Source organism: Rhinopithecus bieti, unplaced genomic scaffold, assembly GCF_001698545.2.
Source record: "Rhinopithecus bieti isolate Rb0 unplaced genomic scaffold, ASM169854v2 scaffold_1106, whole genome shotgun sequence".
Taxonomy (NCBI): domain Eukaryota; kingdom Metazoa; phylum Chordata; class Mammalia; order Primates; family Cercopithecidae; genus Rhinopithecus; species Rhinopithecus bieti.
This window is the reverse complement of record NW_016803367.1, coordinates 35,997-52,238: the sequence shown is the minus strand read 5'-3', so window position 1 is coordinate 52,238 and position 16,242 is coordinate 35,997. Positions and strand designations below refer to the sequence as shown.

The 16,242-nt window shown below is 36.7% G+C and overlaps 1 protein-coding gene across 2 annotated transcripts in view; it reads right to left on the bottom strand.

The window, feature by feature from the left end:
* Positions 1-506: 506 nt before the first annotated feature.
* The window catches only part of RFX7 (regulatory factor X7), a 51,108-nt gene continuing 35,372 nt past the window's right edge, over positions 507-16,242 (bottom strand). Inside the window, exons 4-8 of one of the 2 annotated variants that reach the window (XM_017881304.1) lie at positions 15,312-15,396; positions 14,510-14,717; positions 11,281-11,576; positions 6,848-9,832; positions 507-735 (exon numbers count right to left, since the gene is read on the bottom strand). In XM_017881304.1, coding sequence (XP_017736793.1) covers positions 694-735; positions 6,848-9,832; positions 11,281-11,576; positions 14,510-14,717; positions 15,312-15,396 — 3,616 coding nt within the window. In that variant the 3' untranslated portion in view covers positions 507-693. Of the gene's footprint in view, positions 736-3,764; positions 9,833-11,280; positions 11,577-14,509; positions 14,718-15,311; positions 15,397-16,242 lie in introns of those variants that run through there. The other variant, XM_017881295.1, reaches the window with a different exon arrangement.

The following is a 16,242-nucleotide window of genomic DNA, read 5'->3' as shown; positions in this document are numbered from 1 at the left end:
AAGCCGATCTACATTTGCCACAGTAAGCTTAGTGTGTGTTCATTCAAAATGTTGGCAAAAATAATGAACAGGCCAGAACCATGTGGCACAGCAGTAGAAATGGTTGCCAGATGGATATCATTACTAATATTCAAGTAAGTTTGAGTGGTTATTATTGGTCATGGTTATAATTGGCGGAGCTGAGACTTCAACCTAGGTCTGACCAGAATGCTATATTGCCTTTCAATTTGATCAGCAGCTTAGAATTCATCTACTCTTATTTCTGCCTTCCCCAACCTCCAAACCTATGAAAGGGTATTTTTCTAGGATCCTCTCCTGATTTACCAATCCCAGTGAAAAAGAGATGTAGTTTGCTTTCCTAGGGTATGTGGGGCATCCATGATGGTTTTAGCAATCACCATGTGACTGTAACATTCCCTACTCCTGCTTAAAACCTTCTAGCAGCTATGTTGGCTAGAATTGGGATTTGTGTTGAGTGACAGACTCAAAATAGACTCAAAATAAGTGTGCGTTAAACCAGAAAGTACTTTATTTCTCTCATGTAAAACACATCCAGAGGTAAGCAGTCAGGACTACTTGGGCAGCTTCCCTCCCAAAATCATCAGGCCTTGGGCTCCTTGTATCTTGTTGCTCAGTCATACTCAGCATGTGTCTTTAACATGAAGTCCAGGAGGGCTGCTTGAGTTATAGCCATCACATTTGCATTCCAGCCAGCAGAGAGGAAGGACAAGAACACTGCAAAAGAAGTAGGACCCAAACCTTTTGGTTACATCTCTTTGAGTACTTAGTAAATGTCTCCACTTAACTGCAAGGGAAGTTGGCAACTGTAGCCTTTTGGTCAGATGGCTGTGTGCTCAGCTAAAAATCAAGGACTTTTACAGTAAGGAAGAAGGGGAGAATGCATACTACTGATAAACACCCACCTCTGCTATAGTGACCTCATTGAATCCTGCAAAGACATTCACTGTCTTTTTCATTATACTGCAAAATTTCAAAATGGCAGGTGTCTTCTCTAGCACCTTGTACAGAGACTGACATATTTTAGGCACTTTATCATCCCTTAAAAAAAGTCCCATTTTTATTTTGACGAAATTTTAAGTGATTTAAATATAAATATGACTAGAGTATAACTCTATGAAATGTGCTTGAAAAGCTGTGTGGAAAACAAAATTTTGTATTTAAATCTTCGTTCTCCTAATACATCAGGGTATTTCTATGGAGAGAAGGGAGGGAAAAGGATTCGAGTAATTTGAAGGAAAGTTACAAACTACAGGTAAATCTAAAAGCAACAAAATGAAAAGAATCGTTGACATATAAGGACGGGAGGTTAAAAAGAAATAAAGAACTCCACAAAAATCAAACTCAATTCTAAATTTAAAACCAGAATGGAAATTTCAAAGAAGCAACCAGAGCACACAGCTGCAGCAGGTACATTGTGAACACGCATCTTTACAGCGTAATGGTATGAAGTAGGATTTGAAATGAAGATAATCCTGGCTCTTCCTGTTATTATGTTACCTCCACCAGTTAATCTCTGAATTAAATTTTCTCACCTGAAAAATAAGATTCGCTAAAAATTGTTACAATGAGGACATGAGAATATATGCAAACTATTTAACACTGGGTCTAATGCAAAGAAATACTCTATATACCACAGTAATATTACTCTCATGATACATTTTATTTATATGACTATCTTCTCTCCAAGAATTAAGTACTTCTTAAAATCAAATCTTGAAAATGTAGTCTTTTGTTTTCATTCGTTCTTCTAAGCAGATTATAGTAACAGGACTGGCATACATATTTTTAAAATTTCAGATTGTGAAATATTGATGTGATCCCATCCATAAATTTATAATTTTAATTATTTAAAAATTCATTTATAACAATGCATGTCAAAATAAATCTGTACTTCAAATTTAACAAAATAAAAAGTTTGGTCTTATGCTGTAGGAGTTGAGGCAACTTGCATTTATGATACTCAATAATATCTGATTTTTCAGCTCATAGTGGGAAGGCAAGATACCAGTTAACACCAGTAAACTTATACTTAGTTCAGAAGATTTCAAATTCTTATTTCCTTCTACATAGTGTATTATCATATTCTTGGCACTTAACAAAGAACATGTACCTAACTCTTTATGATTGTATGCCCCTCAAAGGTGGGTAGAAGATCTTATACATCTTACCTAGCTATTTTTTGCAGTGACCGCTACTGGTTGCCTCCCAAACGGCAAGTCTCTAATATCTTCCCTAGGTGATGGAACTCATTTAAGATGAATGACCACATGCTCCAGGAAATGGGCCCCTCTCTTACCTATAAAACATTAATTAAGGATCTAAGCTAAGTAATTGGCCTTAGGGTGAGCCTTTGTCTCATACAATGAGACTAATAGTGTGTGTGTATGGAGTGCTTAATGGAAGATTCTGAGATTTTTTTCTCTCTGATAAAAGGCTATGAGAACTGCTTACTATCCTGCTTGGGATGTTATGAGGGTATAACATCTGAGCTGTGGCAGTCATCTTGTGACCATGAGGTAAAAGACACAGCAAAGCAAAGCTGAAGATGATGGAACAGAAACACAGAAAAACAGGATCCGGTGCCTGTAAACAATGAACCACTGAATGAACCCTTGAACCTCCTATCTCCAACATTATTAAGCGAAAAGTAAGTGTCCTTATGGTTTAAGCCAGTGTTGGGTTTTCAATTACTTGCAACCAAAATCACCTCAGGTGTTATACAGTATTTTCACCCCCAGAATTTCTTACTGGTTGACTCTACGCACTAGTTCATATGTTTGCCTGCTCTGACATTTTACCCTTCCATGTCATTGAGCACTGAGGATCCTAACATACTTATTTTATAGTAGTATCTAGGTAGTTCATTACTTATCATTTTCTCGAGTGATTGCCTTTCTTAGGATTAGTTTCATTTTCTTCAAGTACTTTTGAATTTTGATTTGCAGGCTCAGCTTGCATGGGAGCCTTCCTCCTCTTTACCTCTCCCTTCCTAATCTCCGCTCCTTTCCTTTTGTAATTGCTTCTACCGCCTGTTCAAACTGAGGGCTCCAGATCTGTGGTGACAGTGGAACTATCACAGATCTACAAAGATCTATGTAAACAGAGGAGTAGGCTGTTTGACTCAAGATCTGTCTACAATATAAATTACAGTCCCAGGCACTGGTTGTTGTTGCTTCTCAGTTTCAAGAGCGAGGAAACTCCATTCAAGACCCTGGTTTCATTACTTTGCAGGAGCTGACATTTCTGGCTACTTCGGTCTGCTTCCAGACCTATAGCCCAGATTCTAGCTTATAAATTCATTACACTTACCAGTTTGTTATTTCTGGTACTTGGAAATGTCTATACTGCTTCTGAACACAGCTATGCTTTAAATTTTTCTCATTTTCTATTCAAAGCTCCAGAAATATACTTACCTAGGTACTCCATAGGCTAACATTTAAAAATAAACACTATGTGAAAGAGAAAAAGATGGCTTTTTGGACAACATAAAGTTCTGTGCCATGCACCATTCATTGGTAATAATCCTAAGTGAACAACAGCAGAGTTTTGATGAGTGAAATAAGATCTGTGTCTTCTTCTGGATTAATAGCACACAGCAGATCAGCAGCTGTGTTCTGCCTTCTGCTGATTTTTATTCACTCCCTAAAGTTCATGACATCAAAGGAAGAATAACACTGGGTCTGTTTAAAAAATGTGTTGCCTATATAAAATATGTCCCATAAAACACCTTCAGATCCAGTCAGTTTAATATAAAATGTTTTAATTGTTTTGAAAACATTTAAAAAACAATTTTTGAGCACTTTTAATAAAAAAAGAGAACTGAAATGCTACCGCAATATTCAACTACTGTAGTTTCAGCAGGTACAACAGACAACAAAACACTGGGGAAATCTGACTTTTTGCACTAAATGAAACATGAAACAGGGCTTGTTTTTGTCATTTATCGTGTAGTAAAGCACATTATAGTACAAGACTATTATATGAACCTCAGATGCACTGCACAAAAAACACTTTCCTTCTTTTCAGTTCAAAAGTCAGTGCTTATTGCAATTATATGCAAAATTATTTACTTCATGAAGTCTTATGATAAACAGTATGCAAAATGTTTCAAACATCAAAACAATAAAAATAATCTGGAACAGAACATATTCAACAATAACTAAGCAGAATTAGTAAACATAAAGTAAATAACCTGTGAATAACTATGTTTGCCTGGTTAACACTGAACCAGTTTCAATACAGCGAAGAAAAAAAAGAGTGGTTACAGGAATCCTAGTACTGTACAAGATAAGTCAGTAACACTCATGCACATTTTGTGATCATGTATTAACATGGTGAAGCAAACTAAACTTAATTTTCCTGCTGTAATATTCTCATGTAAGAGAATAATAGAAATATCTCATTGAGATCAATGCACATTGCTACATAAGACAATTTTATCTGTCACTTTGATGACATTTTGTCTTTTCATAATGAAACACATTTAAAAAGTTTAATCTGTGGACTGTATTGGTTGCATTTATCCTAAGAGATGTGCCTACCACAGGTTCAACAAATTTAGTGCAATATATGAACCCCAGAAAGTTTGCTGGACGAATTCAACCAAATTTAAAGAGTTTGCTGCAATACTGTACAAGGGGTTAAAAATCCTCCAGTCTTAATATTTTTATCAAAAAAGATTTCCATTATTTTTATATTAGTAGGAAGCTAATAATGTAAACAAGGGATTAGAATGGCCTCAAAATTTCCTTTTCAGAGTATCTCATAAAGAAAGGCTCCCATCATTTGTTAGAAGAAATCACACAGTTTCCTTTGGGTATTGCATACTTTGGTGTGCAGTAGTGCTGTGTCTCAATGTACAGTGAAGAAATAACTAGCATCAAGAAAAAAATACCTAACAAATCATGAAATCAAGATAACAGCAAACAAACACACACAAATGCCAGTAACTAAGACATATCAATATATAAACCTCTGCGCCAACTCTAGCACCATTTTTTATCAAAATATGTTAATACCCTACCTTGCAAATTTATTGAACAACAAAACCTTATTAAACCCTTCAGCACATTTGCTAAATATTCATTGACTGTAGTCTTCTGATTGGCTTACTAAGGTAAAGGAAAGCTTAGCTAGGTTCAAGGTAGCATAGCAAATGGTTTTATGTTAGCTTTAAAAACAATGGCAATTTAACAATCTCTTTGAAAGTGATCTTGAAACTCACTTAAATGGAGCTTTCAACCAGTGAGTAGGTTTGTGTCAACATGCAACTCATAAATAATTATTCACAAAACAAAATGGGAGCCACAGAGAGAAACATTTTAAAACAAATCCTGAGTTCTTATTTTGCAATTGTGGTTATCACAATAAATAAATTAAGCAAGTAATAAAATGCTCCTCTTCTTCAAGTACTGTTGATATCCCCTTTGTTTCATCAGAGATATAAAGATTTGTGGCTTCAGACCTTAGGTGGTGAAATGTTTTTTGTTGTTTTTTATGTTATCCTCCTCCCTGTTTTTCAAAGTGATCCTATGATCAAACTACATTACTATATTCAGGAGTGAGGGAGTCACTCAGTTGAAGAGGAAAATAACTGATTATGGTGGAATATTTTAACGAAAAATTTCAAAGTAAATCTCAATTAGAATCTCAGTATGTACATGCAGCCATTGTGATGAAACTAAGAGAATGCTTTTGTTTTCCTTCTCATTCCCCTAACAAATAATAAAACATAAAGCATTTTTCTAACATGCTTGTATTTATTATATTAAATTACAAATGCCTGGAGTTACATTTACTTGTTTTGTGTGTGTGTGCCTGCGCATCTATGTGTGCTAGCTCCATAATAAAATCAACATTTAAAAATAATGCAAGGTCACAAATATAAATGGCTACTTGTTTTTTTCTCTTAAAAATTTTAGTGCAGCTTTGCTTTCCTTAAAGTAATATTTAATTTTCCATTATTTTCTATTTAAGCCCTTCATCGTGGGTGTAAATGGTACTGAAGCCCCAGAAAGTCCTACAGAGATTTTTCATCCTACAGTAGCTCTATGCTTCAAGCCTAAATATTTTATAATAACCTGAATATTATCCCTGTTTCAAGGAAGACTTTCTTGTCTACAGTTCACCTTAGCTATGATTTTATATCTAAAAGATAATGCCAACAACAAAATAGCCTATACCTAAAATTGATGGTTTATTCTGAGTTCTGTGCAGATCATCTGATGAAATGAAACTAACTTATACAAAATAAAGATTGACTGCTCTTGTAACAGCTGGATAGTCAATCAATGTGAACAAATGGGGCATATTATAAAATTTAAAACCTAATACTTGTTCTTCTACAGCCTACTGTCTTTAGACACTTGTTAAGAACTGAGGCAAGTCTAACCATTTCCTACTGAAGAAACCACTTCTGCAGCAAACGCTTTTAAAATGTCACAATTAATAGTATTTCTGCTGCGGGAGGCACTTCCATTAAGACAAATACAATACATATGTCTTTAGATACAGTGTGCTACATATTATAAAACACAATTTAACCCAACATTTCAACAGTAGGATGGTCCTTGCTTTCTATCCATTCAAAACCTGATGAAGTCATAGAATTCATGGATTCACTGCAAATTTGTTGAAATAATGGGTCATTCTTTAATTCTTCCAGTGTAGCTTCATCATCTTGTCCCTGCTGACGACCTGGATCAAACAGTAGATTTGGGTCTAAAGTATTCAAATCATTGATGCTGCCTGAGAGCTCAGAAGACAACCTGATATCACTAGAGAAATCAGATGCAGTATTAGTGAGATCAGATGCTACCTGACCTACCAGCTGCTGGTTGGTTTGCAAGCTGTCTCCACTCAACAGGTCTTTAACAGTGCTATTGAAATCTAACTGCTGCTCTCCAATTTCTGATTGTGCTTGATTATCTCCAGGAGAAAAATTGATCTGATCGGTGCTATTACTTTTGGTGAGGTAAGATGGTGTTTGGAATTCATAAACAGAAGTGCTGGAATCAATCATATTTTGTGGGTTGGCACTAGGAAAAACAGTGGAAGGTTCCAAAATCTGAGTGAGATTCATCCGGGCTGTATAATTAGAGGGCAGGTTGTTCATTCCCAAACCTCTCACTGCATCATCATTGTCAGAATCAAGTTTACTCAACAAAACATTGGTTATTTTTTTACTGTTTGCTTGCTTCTGAAGAGCGTTTGGGAAGGCTGTCTGCATCATGACTGTCAATGGAACTGACTGGCTTCTTTGAGCTATGTTGTTGGCACATGCATCTGTGTGAACATTTGTGAAAACAACTTCTGGGGTAACTGGACTTCCAAAGGGGGTCACATTAGATCGTGGGATATTAGATACTGGATAGAGGGTGCTTCCACTAAGATTACGTTGGCGATGAACAGCAGGGCTCACACTCCGGCATCTGAAGTTGCTGCTGGCAGACGAATTAGTTCCCTTATTATCAAGAGGGGCAGGGACTGCAAAACCCTCCTGTTTGTTGGTGTTATTTACAGTGGCACCCTGATGCTGCACAGGAGAGACAGGAGTCAAACGACCAAAATGAGTGTCATGATGTCTGGATTGAGACTGGTAAGACTGTCCAGGCACAGCAAAAGCATGAGGTTTCCTGAAACGGTCTTCCACTAGTTCCTGATAGCTTGGGAGAATACCATGGCCAGAAACTGATGAATTACCAACCCCACTATACCCATTATTCATCCATTCAAGCTTGGTTTTGTCAGGGTGTGTGGCCATGGGTCTTTGCATTGGTTTCACAGGACTACTTGAGACAATGCTGGCATCATGATATGCCATACTGGAGCTTATTGGAGTAAATGCAAATGGATTCCTGCATTCAACAGGGCTGGGGGGGACACTACTGCTGCAGTTAGAATGTGGAGTACCAATGGGTGTATGTCGGCTACTTCCTAAAGCACTATCCACAGGTGTAGTCTGGGCTAGCCTGGAGCAAGGGCTCTCCCGTGATAGACTCTGAGATCCAGCAATCATTTCAGATGTTGGGGTTGGGGTTGGGGTTGGAGTAGGAGTGGGTGTGGGTGTAGGTGTGGGTGTGTGGATTGGAGTGCCATTGCTGTGGATTGGATGATAGAAGTGGGTGCTGGAGGTGTGAGATGACATTGGAGCTCCTGGAGTTACTGACTGACTCTGAAGGGTCATTCCCAAACAGTTGCCGTAAGAATGAGAATTGTTCATTGACATTTGCTGCTCCATAAGCACCAGCTCTTCCACAATACTATCTTGTGTAAGTTCATCATCAAAAGGAAAGTAGCTTTCATTTGTCTGGGAAACAGAAGGTTCAAACTCCTTCAGTTCAGATTGCAGAGGTAACTGATCTGAAGAATGTGCTTGTATTTGATTTAAAGAAGATTCCTGTATCTGGCTATGTAGCTGCTGGCTATATGTGTCCTGTGGCATTCCTTCTAATTCCCACACGGACTTCTCTAAGTCATTGATATCAGAGTGCTCAGGAATTGTCATAACACTGATAGCTTGCTGTTGTTCACAGCTGGCAGATATCAACTCAGAATCCTTAGTGATTTGTTGCCATCCATTTGGATTAAAGCTGCCAACTGACTTTGAATCACTGTCCAAGAGAAAGACACTTCCTTCAAGTTTTACTTTTATATCTGGAGATGATGACGGGGTTGTTTGCTGTTCCAAAGCTGAATCACTGATAACAAGGGTAGAAGAATTCAATGGTTGATTTGCTCCTATGTGTGAACTGACATTTACTGATACCTTGCTAGGAATCTGAGCACCTGCTGTTGAACCTTCTGTTTTCCCTGAATGTGGAACCTTTTGGTCCTTCTTAACACTGCCTTGTTTCTGCCCTTCTGTGGTAGCTGCTGAAAGCTGTTCCACAATTGGTTTCTTTACAGGAGGCACCTGGGTCTCTTGCAATGTAGAAGACAGTCGTTTTCTTGGACTTTTAGTGCATAATTTAGGGTCTTTATTGATTGAGTCACCATTAGATGGTGAACTGGTGCTGGTGAAAGTTAAGTTCTGAGAAGCAACTGATACAGTGATAGTGCTCTGATTATTGCCTGTTGACGTGCCTGGCAGAATTTCATTACAGCGACTTTTACATTTGGTCCTCTGGTCACAGACCTTAGTTGCTTTTATTTCAATGACACCCTCATTTGAAGGTTTCTGCAGTACTCCGTCTGTATTACTTTTCTGCCCCAAAAGGGCACTAGGTGTTTGGGGAGCTTTAGCCTCATCAGAGTTCTCTTGGCACTGTACAGGATGCTCATCTGATGATATTTCGGGTTCCACTTTGACTTCCACAGCAGATGTTCCCCCCGCACTGCTGGTTCTGGACCCAGGAGACTGAAGTGACACGACAGAACCATTCTTGATCTGTGGAACACTCCTTGATTCTTCTGTCGTTCCTGTAGCACTGCTGACTGAGGCAGAATGTTTAAGAGGGGTGTTACTGTTGCTGGGTGTGAGGGATATTGTTGTCATTTTCACCACATTTAGAGAACTCATGTGTGAAGCGGGTACAACAGCAGTTTTGATGGGACTACTAGTAAAGAGGACAGTAGTTGGAGAGCGAATTGTGAGTGCACTGGTGTTGGCTGGTTTGGGTAAGATCTGAGGGTAACGGTGCCGGGCAGAACGATCCCCACCAGGACTGGCTGGAACGTTCTGGGGAGTCTTTGGTGCCTGTTTCACAGACTGCATGTGCTGAGTGACCACCTGTACATTGAGGGGAAGAACTTTGCCATCAGAAGAACTCATTGGACTCGGTGAAGTTACCAATTGCCTAGTCCGTTGGACCTGTTAAAAGACAGCAAAAAATCAGATTTAACAAGTCTAGGCTGTAAATAGTAATTCATGTATCTGTATATACTTTTAAGGCATTCATTAAATGTTAATGTTAAAAAGAAAAAAGTTCCTATGTTAGAAGAGAGTTCTAGACCAGGTTCTACACAATCAGACACATAAATATAACAAATGCAACCATAACGCATTATAGTTAAAAAATATGTAAGAACATCATTAAGTCACTTTTCAGTTAACAAGACTAAAAGCTTCACACTTGTGATGAATATTTGCTGAAACAATGATTTAAGGGGGTTACAGAAAGAAGACATAAAATCTTGACGAAACATACAACTGTAAAGGTTACCTACCAGAATCTATGCTAAGATGGCTCACTCATAGAGGAAATTGTCTTATAAATGTGTCTACCTTAAACGTCTGTAACTAAACCACTGCAAATAAGATACAACTAATATCGACTCCAGTTTGCCCTATAGTGAACAGTGTGGTTACCATGTATTTCATATTTTAATAACATGATAATACGAACAAGAAAAACGATAAAATATCTCCTAAATATTACCAATAATAACATAAAGTACCAACTTATTCTCATTTTAAAAGTCCCTTCATCATAACCTCAGTTGTGTGAGATAGAAAAGCAGGAGATTGTTTCCTTATCTACAACTAGAGGTTAATAAACTAGCTAAAGAATTTGGTCAAGGTTCTAGTCCTGTATCCGATAAGCCATAGATAGGCCTACATTTAAGTATTATCATTACACAATAGAATTTTGCTCCATCTGAATGTAAAAGAGAAAAGCGTTTAACTTTTAAATAAAGTTTGCAATTAAATTATCTTGGCTTGGCTGGGTGGGTTGGCTCACACTTATAATTCCAGTACTTTGGGAAGCCAAGGCGGGTGGATCACTTGAGATCACGAGTTCAAGACCAGCCCGGCCAACTAAAAATACAAAATACAAAAAATACAAAAATTAGCTGGGTGTGGTGGTGAGTACCTGTAATCTCAGTTACTCGGGAGGCTGAGGCAGAAGAATTGCTTGAACCCAGGAGGTGGAGGCTGGAGTGAGCCGAGATTGTGGCACTGCACTCCAGTCTGGGAGACAGAGCAAGACTCTGTCTTAAAAAAAAAAAAAAAAATTATCTTGGCTCAGCCAGGGATGAAACAACTCTAAAAATGAGAACTCACTCTTACATAAAGTTCTGAGTGGTTATGTGCATACTTTGTATGTCTTGGATCTTTATATTTTCAATAATGTTTCATAGCTTACTTTGTAATCAACAACATACATCCTGACTGAAAGACTGAAGGGGAATCTTCCTGTAGTCACAAAACCAGTTTATGGCTACACTTGTACTTGCCTTCTTTTCATCTGCCACTTTTAAATAAACAATTGATTTCCCACCATCCCAATAAGGCCAAATACTATTTAATTATATTACCGGAATGGGACTAGGGACAGCTGCCACAACGATGCCAATAGGTTGAGGAGAAAGGATTGAAGGATTTCCATTAGGAAGATTCGTTACTCCATTGCTTGTAGCACTTTCTGATTTTTTTGCTGCGGATTCTCCTGGCAAAGGGGATTGTAGTTTCTGTTCTTGCTGCTTCTTCTGGATTTTCCGTTGCAACTGCTGTTTAGCATCAATTGGAGATGGCAAAGTCTTCACCTGAGGCTGAAAGGAATTACTTTCAGCTGTCGGTATAAAAGCAGAAGGCTGGGTAATTCCTTTAATTCCTGAAAATAAACAGAAAGGAAAGCTAAAATAAATACTCTCCTTTATAGAAGGCAGGTTCCTTTGAATTTCTTTGAAAATGTAGCCATCTACTGGACAAAGCAACCAAAATTTTAACTCACAATTTCTGTATAAAGCATTAGACTTCGAATTTATAAACAATTGTCAATATAGCTTTGTCATCTTACAATATGGTTCAACTCAGGTGACAGTTTCAGTTAAATCAACAACAGGATTTTAAACACAGTAGCTATATCATAAATGTGCAGAAGCTAAGATAAATGCCAACACAGCATTTTTACATTTTCTCAAAGGTCAATAAATTTCCCTGCCCCATTTCTAATCAAAAATAAATACATGTATTTTCATGATTTTAATATTTAGCCCATGAGGGGCATTCAATAATTCCATACATATTTGCTGAAGCCACTCCCCATAATGGAAAAAAATTATAAGAAGACAGTTTTAATTCTACCAGAAATTCATGGAAATAGGCATTATTATTATATTGCTTCTATACAATTATTCCAGTATGACCTAGAAGAAATTAAGAAGCAGAATTTCTTATTAAGACTAACGTTAAAATATTCCAAAAAAGTGTCACTGCGAAAACCTTTAAAACAGTAAGATAAAGACTGAAAAAAACTGACAAAATAAGCAAAATACAAATTTTAGGAAAATGGATTATATAATAAAATTAAAATGTTTAAAAGCTCATTTCAGATTTGGGGTGTGGCATTGAGATCATTAGAAAGTAAGTTGTGGGCAATAAAACAATGAAGAGAAGAAAGGGGAGGAACAACTATCCTGCTGGTACACCTTGGGCTTTAAGTCTTTTCTTTTCCCCATCCCAATTTCTGCTTTTCATCATTCTAGTTAACAACAACAACTTGGTGTGGGGAGCAGGAAATAGAGAATGAGGAAGCTATAACTCTCTCCCCACACTTGATAATGATGAGGATCTGTTGAACCCCAGCCCCTTTTAAAATCACGATTTTTCCTCTCAAATCCAGCTCCAATTGTTTTGCCCCTTCCTGACCCCAAGCCTCAGCTCTGGCTTCTCAGCACCCGCACCCCAGAGAGCCTCTGCCAATGGCTCACAAATTGGCTGTCTTATCCTTCCTGCCAGGGTTTCTAGATAGGAATGAGTTCCAAGCAGCTGACTTACAAAAGGACATTTGTAACACAACCTGTTCTTAATATGGAGACTATATTTATAAAAAACCAAATTCACCTTCAAAGGATGAAAATTAGTCTACTATCAAATGTCTTTTTTGAAAAATATAGTAAGGGGCTGAGATCAAAATTTTGAGAGACATTCTAAAAATGTTCTGAGTAATGATACAATTGGTAAAGTGTTTACCCTCTCAGGCTGATTGCTTTCAAAATGGAGTCTCTTTTTTATATACGTAATTTTTAGTACTTTTGTTTAAAAAACTCACACCTTTATTTACACTTATACCTTAAACATTCATTCATTCAATTCATTCAATATTTCCCTCAGTTAGACTTTGCAAATGAGAGAAATGGGAAAGAGACGTTTCTTTTCCCCATGATACCTCCTAAATCCTCCATCTGTTGAAGTTCTCTTCTAGATGTTGGCAGGGATAGAAGAAAGAGAGCAGAGCAAACTGAAGGGTTCGCTCCTTTTAAAGCTTATTCTACCATATGACATTATGACATAATTGAGTGAAGCTGGGCTTTGTAGACAGACAAATCAGGATTCAAATCCTGGCTCCATTACTTACGTGCCCATGAACAAGTTAATTGACCTCCCCAAGTCTATAAATTGGGAATAAATATCACCTATCTCATAGAACTGCTGGGGGAATTAAATGAGGTAACATATGTGAGCTATTTAGCTCAATAAGGCTGGTCAAGCATTCTCCTGCTGGTCAGTATAATGAATAAACAGATTTAGGTCATACAGTTTACATGTAGACAGGAAAAACTATATGACATTATTTTTCTGAAATGGGTCTTCAATTGACCACAAAATTAGAGGTTACACACATATACATCCCACATACTAAATGTAAAATTAGAAGAAAACAGACTCATTATTAATGTGTAAAAGATATTAAACAAAGAAGTGAAGTTAATTAAGAGACTGTAATTCTGGCCAGGATAAGTTTATTGTAGATTTAAAATATTTAGAATTAACACTTAGAAGGACAGTCCTTGGAAAATAAGTCTCAGATCACTATATCACTGCATTTTAATACACATCATAATTTTCTAGAATAATTTATCCACTCTAGGTTTATAAGGTATAACTGAAATAAGATATTTTTAGAAATTCATCAGAACTGATATTTTACACAACTATTAATTTAGGAGGGAGTCATTCTAACGAGACTGTCAATTCCCAAAACTGTCGATTCCAAAAATTCATCTTTGAATAAAATAGTCATATGAATGCACAGTCAAAATATCGTTATTTTATAGTAAGCCTTCGTACAGTGTTTTTTTTTTTGAGACTAAGTTACCTGTCACAGTGTGGAAAGATAATTTTATTTATAAGCATTAGTTTCTGGAATGGGAATCTAACAAGTAATTTAAAAATTTAATTGTATTATTTTACTTCTAATATTTATTTAGATACACATATTATATATGTACATATAAAAGTACATATAAACACATTCTATAAATGTAAAATAGCAATGGAAAATTAATAACATATCAGCTGGGGAATCTACAGTTTTATATGCCAGCAAAGCAATCTATAGAAACATAGCATTAAGCTTTATAATGAAAGGATTATTATTTTCTTGGCTCAACAAACCCATCTGAATTTAGTGTTAAGTGGAGTAAGAGTGAACTCATACAAGTACTAAAAGGATGAAGTTCTTTGATCTAACTCTTCTTTTGCTACCAATTCTAAATACAATAATACCTGTCAGTTTTTAGCTTGTTCACAGTAATGTCATACCTGCTGGTGCTGCTGCCATTACAGTTAGAGCTGCCATTGACTTGGTGCCTATATAGTGACTTTTTACAAGGAAGCGGGCTAATTCCAAGACAGTGTCAAATGGTTGGCTTAACACTTTCTGGGCCCACTCACACACAAGACGGCAAGCAGAAGAGATAACTTCTTCATCAATATTTTGAAGCTGCCCAGAAGGTTCAGCTCCTTCCAACTAGGCAAAGAAAAAAGAAAACATTAACTTGTAAAAGACCAGAGAAATTAAACTGAAGCACGTTAAAGATACGTATTCTTAATTAGAAAATACAATCTAAATCTGTGTGTTAAAGTAGTATGAACTGACCCACTGGCAGACATACAAGAGCTCTGCAAATAAGGGACTCATACCCACTAGTGCACAGCAGTCAGCAGCCTTGCGAATATAACATTTTAAATGGTTTTTAAACATACAAGACTGATATTTTGAATCTTTCTAATGCCAATAAAACGATGCCAATAGCCACATATTTTTTCTAAAATTCCTATAAAACATTACATGATGACTGACTTTTTCCTCTTGACTATACACACATATAGTCAATATATATTTTGGAAATATCAAGAAATCAGTAACTTTGAAACTTTGTTCCCCCAAATTTCATGCTGACATAGGTCATATACACTAACATTTTTCAGTCACTGTGTGATTTTTTTTTTTATTGTTTGTAAAAGGCACAGTTGCTAGCCTTAAACAAATGAGACTTTGCAGGATGCATTTTTATGTTGATATAAAGGTTTACTTATTAAAAAGAAAAGGCTGAATTCTTACCCCATCTCCAGTTTTGTGAAAGTCAAGGTTGGGCAGTGTTGGCATATGAACAAAAGCTTTTTTTCTCAGTCCACTGTAGCAATATGTAATATACAGTTAAGGTCCAAATATTGAAAATTAAATGAATTACTTATACCGGTAACACTTTAGAAGTAACCATATATAAAATGGGAATAAAATCAACATGATATATAACATCTACTTTCTGAATTCTTCAGTAAGAAAAACCTTAATATTAAAAACTTGGGACACTTTTACTCTTTTGAAACTGAAATACCCTTTCAGAATGTTAAATACTACTCTCTTAAATGAAAGGATTCTCATCTGTTATAAATTTTATGAATAAATGTTCCTAATATGCTGTGCCAGCCACCAGTAACAAACAGGTCAGAAGGAAAGGAATAGCCAGATGGAAACCTGGCACAGGGAAGGGAAACTTTAGCCCAGGGCACTGGGACAAAAACAACTCTTAATAGTGTCACAAGGGCTTTAACCTTTTCGTTTCTCCTTTTCCACTGAAACATACAGGATTATCACCTGTAACATGCCAAGGACACATCAAAACATTTTTGTTTGCATTTGGGAAGCAAGAATAGATCATGCAACAAGTGGTTAGAGAACACCTGGAACCATTTTAGAAAAGTAAGTTTCTTCCCTTCCCCTTCCTCTCTCATCTCCTCTCCTCCATTTTATGCTCTGAAAAAAGGACAAGAGCTAAGGAGGGAGAAAATGGATGTCATCCTAATATGATACAGAGATCCTCTATTTTACAATCTTATTCTAAAAGGAGAAAGAACTATAATGAATTCTTAATTTTAATGTCCTTACTTCTGTTGGCTCCTAAGTATTTCTCCATCACAAGAAGGACCTTTTCTATACTCTGTCTTTAATTTTAACACAGGCTTTAAATGGATGGCTGAAAATATTTGTA